The sequence below is a fragment of the Sesamum indicum genome, linkage group LG6 (genome assembly GCF_000512975.1).
Source record: "Sesamum indicum cultivar Zhongzhi No. 13 linkage group LG6, S_indicum_v1.0, whole genome shotgun sequence".
Lineage (NCBI taxonomy): Eukaryota > Viridiplantae > Streptophyta > Magnoliopsida > Lamiales > Pedaliaceae > Sesamum > Sesamum indicum.
The window spans coordinates 12,631,783-12,642,551 of record NC_026150.1 but is presented as its reverse complement, the minus strand read 5'-3'; the positions used below and the strand labels follow the sequence as shown (position 1 = coordinate 12,642,551).

At 31.0% G+C, this 10,769-nt stretch overlaps 1 protein-coding gene across 2 annotated transcripts; it reads left to right on the top strand.

Annotated features, from left to right (window-relative positions):
- On the top strand, nucleotides 7,004–10,001 carry LOC105164420 (uncharacterized protein At5g39865-like). Of its 2 annotated transcripts, none has more exons than XM_011083071.2 (2): nucleotides 7,004–8,303; nucleotides 9,729–10,001. In XM_011083071.2, the coding sequence occupies exon 1, from the start codon at nucleotides 7,226–7,228 to the stop codon at nucleotides 8,252–8,254; it is 1,029 nt and encodes a 342-aa protein (XP_011081373.1). In that variant the 5' UTR covers nucleotides 7,004–7,225; the 3' UTR covers nucleotides 8,255–8,303; nucleotides 9,729–10,001. The 2 variants fall into 2 exon arrangements, with proteins under 2 accessions (XP_011081373.1, XP_011081374.1); XM_011083072.2 differs by lacking the exon at nucleotides 9,729–10,001 and adding an exon at nucleotides 8,422–8,613.

Genomic DNA, 10,769 nt, shown 5'->3' with positions numbered 1-10,769 from the left:
GGAAAATGCTAATATAAGCAAAGAAAAATATAAAAGTTTTTAATTTTGCCCCTTGTTGATATTTTCATGCATGTTTTTGTACTTATAAAGGGATAAATGTAATAACATTTTTTCCTTCATAAGTACAAAATTATTACATGAAAATATTAAATGAGGAGTAAATATAAAAACTTATGGCGTTTTTTTTGCTAATATCAGTATTTTTCGTTCAAATCCTAACAAAAGATGGCTGAGTATAAATATTGAATTTTTTGGAGAATGTGTGAGTATAATTTCAAAATTTTTCTGATAAAAAATATAATTTCATATTTTTAAAAGTGGTGTAAGTCCGTATAATTTTCAAGATAGGAGCACTATAAATCTTGAGAAATTATGAATCAAAATAATCTACATTTTACGTAGATCAAAACTGAATCGAAGTGATTTTAAGTTCACAAATTTGGAACCCATTTAAATTATTAGGTGAAATAAATAGTTTACAATAGTATTTAACTCCATTTGATTTCGAAGGAAATACTTTCATCAAGACTTGCCCATGAGAAATTGGAGGTAAATATTTTCTTGAGTTCTGAAAATATTCTATTTTCTTGCATCTGATCTTTTGGCGTTAAGAAAGTGTATGCGGATAATTAAACTCTCCTTGTTTAAAGTTTAGTGTAGTTACACATAAATTTTTTGTGGTTTGAAAAATTACATTTAGCATCCTTAAGCTTTGTTCCTGTCTAACAAATCAGTCATCCGTTAGTCAAAATTCACTGAATTTGCTGATATTAATTATAAAACTGAATAAAAATTGATATTTACCCTTAATTGACTTATTACTGACGTATTGCTGGTCGAATAATTTTTTCAGACTATACTGCCCTTATAACAGTGAAGATATACCTCATCACATTTATTAACGTGTGAAGGCGTATGAGGGTAATTTGATCATAAAAAAATTATTTGACCTCCTATAAGTTAGTAATAAATCAATTTGGTGCTAAAATAGATTTTTTTTTGTAATGTTTTTGTTAATATCAACAAATTTTATGAATTTTAATTAACAAAGGGACTTATTTCTTAAATAAAAGCAAATATTAAGAGTACTAAATATAATTTTTTAAATCAAACAAAATTTACATATAATTATCACAGTTTTCACTTTGCACCCTATTTTTGTTGGGGATAGTAAAAAATTGCATGAAAAACATGTAGAGAAATTTAATTCAAGCATGAGGGAGAATGTATTCTTTTTTCACTTTATATAATTTTTATCTTTTATGTCCCATTTTCTATGTATATTATAAAAGTGTAAATAGTTTGCCATATTTTATGTTTCTTTTTTTTGTGATTTTAATTATATTTTTTCCTATAATAATAAATTATAAATTTATGTATACAAATAAATAATTTTGTAATTAGTGTTATAACTCTTAATTACTTATATAATTGAATCGAGATAGAATTCTAATAAAAATAAATTATAAAAAAGAGGTTTATTCATAATTAATAATTAATTAAATAAAATTAATCAAAAATCTTAATACTAATTAGGAAAAATATATGGATAGATATTTAGAAGAAGATATGATTTAAAAACTTGAAGAAACATCTTTTTGAAAGAAAAGGAAGAAATATGTGGGATGATTTTCTGTTAATTTAGTTTAAATTATATAATAAGATATTATAAAAATAAGAGTTATATAAGATATTTTTAAATTTTTTACATTATTTTTTTGTGATGAGTAAAAAGGTTAAAATTGCATAAAAAATATAAATTTTATATGGAAACAAAAGATATCCAACAGGGGTACCTAATTAATAAATAATAAATTGAAAACAAATCGACAATAAGAAATTTTATTACATAAGTAATTTCATAATTAATTATCTTTATAATGTTAATTGTAAAATCATAAATACTATTATACAAAATTAACTTATTTTATGAATTAAATACTTCTATATTTACGAAATAATGAACGAGGTTACTTACTCTATAAGAATTCTACTACAACATTTTTAATAATAAGTAATTTAATTTCAGTAAATTTATATTTTTAATTCGACTCTGACTTAATAAAATTTATAAATATTGATTTTTATGCTTATTCCATTCAATTCATTCCATAAAATATTATTCATCAATTTAAATTATTTTTGAACAACAAGAGGAATAAAGTGAAAAGATTATTAAAAAGAAATTAGTAAACAACTTTAATAATAGTATATATAAGAGTTAAAAGTTTTAAAAAATAAAAAACATAATTATAAAAATACATCTTTTTTCTATTTTCTGATCGGTTACTCGCATTGACTCCAAATCTTTGTGCGTTAAAGGGTTCAAGTATAGAACCCCTCTAAAGCTAGTCCACACCATACCGTATGAAGATGGATCTATCCCTCTTGCTAGAAAAGATTAGAACTGTATGAACCGTTTTTGTGAGATAGTGTTATAGTATGTTCAAAAGACCTAATCTTTTAAACTTTCACACACTTATTCTCCACAAAACATGCACTGCTTGTGAACAATCAGGTTATCTGGCCAAGTTAGACTCTTCTAAAGAGCCCACTCGACCACACCTCTTTCCAAAAATGGTGCCCTAGATTTAAATCTAAATTCGGCTACGATTTGAATATTTGGACCGGGCTTATTTTAATTTGTCTCACAAATTTATATAAAGCTCAATAATAATTTATTGGATTTATTATTTAATTCAATTAAATAAAATACCTAATATAAAATATGCTCAATTGATAAATTCAATTTATTAATCAAGCCCAAATAATTAATTAGTCCAACTAATTAATTTGAGCCCATCTCCACTAATTAATTCATCGAATTCATTAATTAGACAAGCACATCTACTAATTAATTAATGAATCCAATCAACAAATCAATTAACTCAAGCCTATCTTAAATTAATCCAATTAATTTAAAGACTAAACTCAAAATTTAATTAATTTAATCAATAATTTTTGGGCTATCCATCCAATGGATTATTTTAAATAAATGACCCAATCATTTATTTTTCTCCATGAATTGATTCAATCTAATTAAATTAATTTATTTCTTTCGAAATTAATTTCATCACTTCTACAATATTCGTGTTTAACCCTTTAGGTTCACTATCAGTTAGACTTGTGCTTGTGATCAATAAAATTAATTTAATTAAATTAATTTGATTATTTTAACCAAAAATGCTCCTTACCATGGGTGGCCGTCTAGCAACGGTCCATAGCACTAGAGATTACATGAATATTTAGGCGTTGAGTTTCATATGGTTATAGTCCTACTATTAGCCATCTCCCGACCTTAGTTTGGGGCATGGAATTGGGCGTCGATTCCTATCCTTGACTAGACAACTATACTTGACATTCGAGATGTGTTTACTTAATTCATTTGATCTATGGAACCCATTCCTACTCAATCAATCACTTTGGCCAAAAACTTTGAGAGTCTAAACCATTTTAGAGTGTATAGGCGATCTCATTGTCACATACTAATAGAGAATAGATCCTTTCTTGAAATCCAACATCCTCGCTACATACTCTAACTGCACTGGTCAAGGTTTATAATGATCATATCACATGATACAGTCAACTCTCACCAAATTCAAGATACAGTTTTCGTCTGCACGTGACTGCCATGATTCCTCAAATCCGAGGACTAATCCCGTACTATCAAAAGATGAGAATTTCAGTCATATCGACCAAGCCCTCAAGTATTCCAGATAACGATTTCCGTCAGTTCAGTCAGTTAACTAACTTGTCAATTGACCTACTGAAATTTCATAGACAACCTACGTCTCCCATCGATGAAACACAACACTGTAATACTTAGCGCAAATCTCTATAGGACTCTAAGTCTCGAGGTCCTCGACTTAAAATATTTCAGATTGACTCTCAAAAGTTGGCTTTGTAGCTGCCAATCAATGCACAACCCAACTCCACACATTTAACCTTTCGGTCTTTGGACAAATATTGTGACATTGAAACGCCGTTCAATGTATGTAATAAGCAGAATAAACACATGAGCCAATTGTAAATACTTACTTTCTTCATCATTATATTACTTTATCAAAATTAACGAATAGCAAAACAGTCAATCTAATTGGCTTTCTGATCACCTATTTTAATACCGAATTATATTCAACACATAAATCATTAAATGATATGCTATTTAAAATATTAATATGATTACATGCTTGATACCCTCAAAAATATTTTTCCTCAATAGCCCAAGAAAAAGTTAGTAGGACCCCCACCAAGGCAGACCAGCAGGGCAAGTCCTGCTGGACTATGAGCAAGGTAACAGAGCTCATAATTTGGATTGGGCTTAATAACATGCTCAACTCAAGAAATAAGTTCAATCCAACAAGTTAAGTCATACAACAGAGATGACACGTCATATAAGTTACATATACCTTAAGACATGTTATTGTAAAAAAATTTCGATTAACTCCAAGAGATCCCATTAGAATTAACTATTTAGTGAGCAAGTAACTGAATCCCGGGATACTTGGACAGACTGGCAAGAATCAGCCAATAGGTCATATCTTCGTCTAGATAAGTCAAAATCCTAAAATTTCTTTTTCTGTTATGTAGTTAACACATGTAGCTATCCAATGGTACCTGATTCACCCTAACTACCTTTCGGGTTCTGCCTACGAACGTCTATAAATTGGAACTTTATGCAGTCATTTTGGTAATACAAGCTGTCACACTAAAACTCTCATTCTCTCTCGATTTCTAGCTATTTTTAAGCATACTTTTTGCACGCTACATGAAGTTTATTACTTAAACACCATTTTCAAGCATTATTCTTACTTTCATTCATTTATTCAGTAACACATTATCACTAGAAAAAAAAAGCGCTTTTTGTAACGATTTTTTTTTTGTAACAGTCATGTGGCTGTTCCAATTGGAATGACCATTGTAACGGATTGGATGTAGTGACGTCATTGAGGGGGTGATAAAAATGTATTTTTTTGTAACGGCCATAACCATTACTAAAGCCGTTATAAATATGTGGTGTGCATAAAACCGTTATAATTTATTGACTGTTACTAATTTGCTACATTTTTGTAATGGCTCGATTTTTTTTGTAACGACTTTTCGATAAAATAAGGAGCCGTTACAATGATAATGGGAAAAACTGTGAGAAAATATACAAAAAGACGGTATTACAAAAACTGTGACAATTGGAACGGATTTTTAATTAGAGGCCGTTACAAAAGTCGTTAAAAAACAAGAAAACATGAAAAGTTCTAAAGATCGTTACAAAAACCGCTACAAATAATTTAATTTTTGTAACGGCCAAACTAATAAGAAACCATTACAATGATCATTCCAAATGAAAGCGCAAAAAATGGCGGGAAATGGTATTTGTAACGGCCAAATTATATATAGCTGTTACAAAAGCCGTTACAAAGTAATATTTTTGAAATCAAAATTAAAAAAATATTGGGAATTTAAATTTGATTGACCGTTACAAATATTGTTACAAAGGCCATTACAAAGATAAATCACACCGGCTGTTACAAAAGCAGTTACAAAAATGAGCCATTTCAAATGAGATTGGAAAATATGAAATCTTTACATTCGGGCTCTTGATACATACCAAATTAAAATGTATACAAGTATGGGTCCATTAAGTCATATCAGACAGTATGATTTTAAATCATATGGCCTGATTTAAAAATGCATTAATTTGAATGATTACTATTATATTTCAGGAAGGATATATATGTTGAAATCTGTATACCCAATAAGGCTACAACTTGGCCAAATGGTTTCTTGCATAAGTGTGATCATATCTGACAGTTGGATCTTAATTTTGACAATCCGATTAACTCATGCAGTCCAACACTATAAGATGACAGTTACATCAATACAATACTAACATTTATGAATATACAAATATATTGTAAACTACGTACATGTATCAATGTCAAATATTTTTTTTAATTTATTTCAAAAATATTATTCCACTACAATGATACATTTTCACAGCATTAAATCGTTGAAAATGGTAATTTATTTTTTAAAACAATTTCAATAAAAATAATTAATTATTTTGGAATTCTCTTTGTAACGGCAATGAACAAAACGACATCGTATCCACAATTTGTAACGACTTTTTACACGACTATGTTTTTGTAACAATAATATGTAATGTAATAATATCATGTAATATTAATAATATAATATAATATAATATTAATATATTATTTATAATTAATTATTACAATATTACAATAAATACAAATATTATAATATAGTTAAATTTCTAGTTTACTTTATGTAAATTATTTTAACTTAATTATCATTATTATATTAATATTTTTTTGAATTGAGTTATTATTTTATATATCGAAATAAATTATTATATATAAAATATAATAATATCAATATATAAACGTTTTGGGTTGATTCAATTTAACAAATACACCAATAAAACAACAATAAATTTATTAGAACGTTGATTAATAATTAAAAAAATATTTAACAAGTATATCAATGCATCAATCTTAATGTTGATTATAATTAGACCAATATTTAAATAATATCAATAATAATAACATATATAATACTTATAAAAAAAAAATTAAAAGAAACCAGGCTGAATCAGCGTTCACAAGTGAGACTGACAACCTTCACTTGTCTCGTCAGCAGAATTGAAGTTTGCGGATTTTGAAGTCGTAGATTTAAAAGAAAAGAAACCAGGCTGAATCAGCGTTCACAAGTGAGACTGACAACCTTCACTTGTCTCGTCAGCAGAATTGAAGTTTGCGGATAGTCGTAGATTTAATTCGTGACTTTTTATTAAAATTAACTTTTTTTTTTTGTAAAATTCGCGAATTGTTATATTTATATTATATATATTATTTTCTTTTTTTTTAAATAATAAAAAAATAATTAAAGCCAAGGAATCGCACCCCCGGTAATTATTTTCTCATATCACGAGAATGAAATAAGAAAGTGGCTCCTCGTCCCATGCATTTGGCACTGTAGAATTCAAAATAAAGCAAAGTTTTGAGCGCTAAAACCAGCCATGGCCACTGTGCATTTACTACCTCCGAATTTGAAAATTGAATGAACAAACTTCCATTTGATTTGGTTTGATTGATTATTCCTTCCTTTCTCCGAAAGTCTCCGAATCTAACCCATTGTCTTTATCTTAGAGATTGTTCACCCTTTCTTTCTCTCTTTCCTACATTCACACACACTACACACGCTGATGGGTTGTGTTTCTTCCACTCTGCTCAACCAAGATGAAGAATTCCCTCAAATTGGTGGCTCAGCCGCTTTCAGCCACCACATTGTCTCCCTCACCTCCACCACTTACGGTTTGTTGACTCTCGACCCGCCCACGGCTTCGCCGTTGTCAGCCCAGAAGGATTCTCGCAACACAACCAGCACGCCGGCGCCTCTGACCCCAACACCGCAGCCACCTCCGCCGCGGACCACTCTTGGCTCTCTTTTCCCCAGCCCACTATCAGAGCCTCGTTCCCTCAGATGCCAGCCCCTTGAAACTATCAACTCATGGGACCTAATGTCCGGACTCGATTCCGACCATATTCCCAGCTTCCGCTTCTCCACTTCACCTTGTGCAACTTCGAAATTTTCAAATTCTCAGTTATCAGATCAATCCGTTGTCTGCCAAGTTAGTGACGAAAATGCCAATCCAAACATTAGTAAGTTTCTGAGGCAACCATCTTTTTCTAAGGATTTGGACAGTTTTCTCGAGAGGTTTGAAATGATCTGCCCACCAAATGGGGAGAACAAAGTCGTAATTTATACTACTACCTTGAGGGGAGTAAGGAAAACTTTTGAGGATTGCAATGCTGTTAGATCTGCTATACAGGGCCTGGGGATTTCGGTGTGCGAGAGAGACATTTCGATGGATAGAGGGTTTAGGGATGAGTTGAGGGAATTGATGAAGGGAAAAGAAAGCAAGCAATTTATACCCCCAAGGTTGTTTGTGAAAGGGAGGTACATAGGTGGGGTGGAAGAGGTGATGAAGATAGTGGAGGAGGGTTATATCAGTGAACTGCTTAAGGGGTTGCCTAAATTGGGAGGCGTAGTATGTGAGGGGTGTGGAGGCGTCGGGTTCTTGCCCTGTTTCACATGTCATGGGAGTTGTAAAATAGTGATGGTGATGAAGGAGGGATTGGACGTGGGAATGAAGCAGCTGAACAAAACCGTGACAGTGAGATGTAGTGATTGTAATGAGAATGGATTGGTGCTTTGTCCAATTTGTTCTTGAGCTATTGCGGGAAGTGGATGATTTTGGAGCTGCCTCCTATGTGTATTAGGTGTGTTACCGATGCACTTGTTTATAATCCTCATTTACTTGATAATGCTTGATGTTATTATGGCTTTCCTTTTTGCAAGTAACTGTGTTAAAGGATTCTTTCTTGTTTAATTTTAAAGGAACTTGACAGAGCTGAAAATAGGACCGGTTCATTGGCAGCATACTTTGTATACTTACTGCTTAGCAGATGCACCGTCAACTAGTTTGTTAGTGTTGTATCGAATGGATTGAAGGTGAAAAAGCATGATACTTTGATGTTGTCTCTGTGACACATTTGCCCATAGTTGTACTAGTTCTATGTATCTGTTACACCTCCTTCAGAAAAATTAGGATATACAGTCCTCATTGATGATCTAAATCTTTGTAAACTGTAGATGCTTGTCAATGTTAAAATTAAAGCCCCTGATTTCTTTTATGGATACTGCAGAAGTGCGACTAGAACAGAATCTCACTGATCATGAATTCCTATTTTGGAACTCCTTTGGCTTTTCAAGCATAGCTATTGATAGAGATTATCAACAAAAATGGATAACGAAAACATATTCAGTGTAACTTGCATGAGTTCTCTTTCAAGAGGGTAGGAGTCATACAAGAAATACATGTGTTTATTCCCTGACGAAAGTTCTTTGCAGCTGAGAGAGAGAGTTCTGACATTCAACCAATAACTCCTACAAGCTATAAAGCTCTCTTTTTGTTGTTGGCAGGAATAATTACCAGCAACTATCAAATTAACGATGCTTCTCTTTCAACTGTCTAAAACAGAGTCTAGTTCCTCCCATGGTTCTTCAATTTCATCCAAAGAGGCTGGCCCAATAAATGCATTTCGAGAGATGATTGTGGTTTGCCATGATATTCCAAGTTTAGAACAAGAATGACATAATCTAATGAAAAGTGAAAAGATAATCATTTGTACATGATCCTTTTGATCTTTTTGTGTATCTCTACACTTTGAGATAAAATGAATAAAAATATGCCGATATTAATATTAAATAATTCTCATCTCTAAAAGCCCAAGTTTTTAGATGAGGTGGTCGTTTAACATGGTATGAATGTCAGGACAAGCAAGAGGTCTTGGTTTTGAATCTTATTGCCATTGATTTATAAAAGAAAGGTTTTTACATGCAGGGTTTGCACGTGCGGGGGACTTGTTAAGATATTAATATTAAATAATTTCCTCTATTGCAGTTTAAACTTTTAGATGAAGTAGTTGCTTAATGTTAGATGGTGATTTGGATGCGCTCACTTTCTGTATGATTGCTCTTATTTTATCTTTGAATTTCTTCGTTTAAGGATCTGGTGCTGTCTTGGTTTGAGTATATACGTTAACGAGTTGTATTTGTATAAATGCTGGCCGCTACAGCCTTAAGGCTATGCTAGTTCCTGTTTTGCCTGTCTTTCCCGTCTTTAACTTGCATACTTGCTGCAGGTTATATGTATCATAAAGAAGGTTCCAACTCTGCAGTTGATTCTAGCTATTTCTGTGGTGGGATGATGGTAATGCAACATCATCTCTTGTTACTGTAATTATTCAAGTGGGCAGAGGTAGTTTTTGGTCTAACTTATAAACCATCATGGTTATGTCTTTCTTGTAATATCAATGTCCAAGGGATCAATCAGATATATATTACAGGTTAAGTTTCTTGTTTATATGGTCAATACCATAAGTTTGTGGGATGAATGTGTTTGAAGCTTAGTTGATTGCCATATATATGGACTCTTCTGAAACAAATTCTTACAAAGTTGTTTACAAGACGTTCTATTTTTTCATAGAAATAGATTCGTTCAGTAAAAACTTCAGAAGATGTTGATCGTAAATATAGTGTTGGATAAGTGTCGAACATGTAATGGCACCTATGTGTGTCTAGCATGACATTTGGCTTGTTTAACAACTTAAAAAGAAACAAAACGCAAAATAGTTCAAAATGAGATATGACATCGACACGGTCTAACATGGCATATAACATAGCAGATAGTAGAAGCGCAATATGAGTCGAGCTAGCTCGTGAAGGTTCATTAAAACTCGATTTGAGTTCGAATTTTTGATAGCCTGAGTTTGAGTTGAAATATTTCTATTTTTCAGCTTGAAACTTGAAAATCACTTTTTGCTTCTTTCTTTCTTTAAATATTTTTAGATTTGTTAGTTTGTAAGTTTTTTTTTATTTGCGTATTCAATGTTATCATCTACTATATAATAGAGCTATATTTAAAATAATATTTATTATTTAATTTATATAATAATTTTAATTTTTACTTATGTTATTTAGTATTTATATCTAGAAATAGGACTAATCAAGAATCTAGTAATTTTTCGTATTCTTTTCAATAAAATAGGGCAAAAGATGAATTGGAGAGGTGAAAAAATGATTATAAAAAACTTTGCGTAAATTACAACTACCTCCTTTGATAGTTGACATGATTTATAAATATTTTTTCGTTGTTTAAAAATTTATAAATACTTTGTGATTTT

Bases quoted from the DNA above. Each gene is read 5' to 3' on its own strand.
- LOC105164420 (XM_011083071.2), top strand. From the start codon at position 7,226: ATGGGTTGTGTTTCTTCCACTCTGCTCAACCAAGATGAAGAATTCCCT.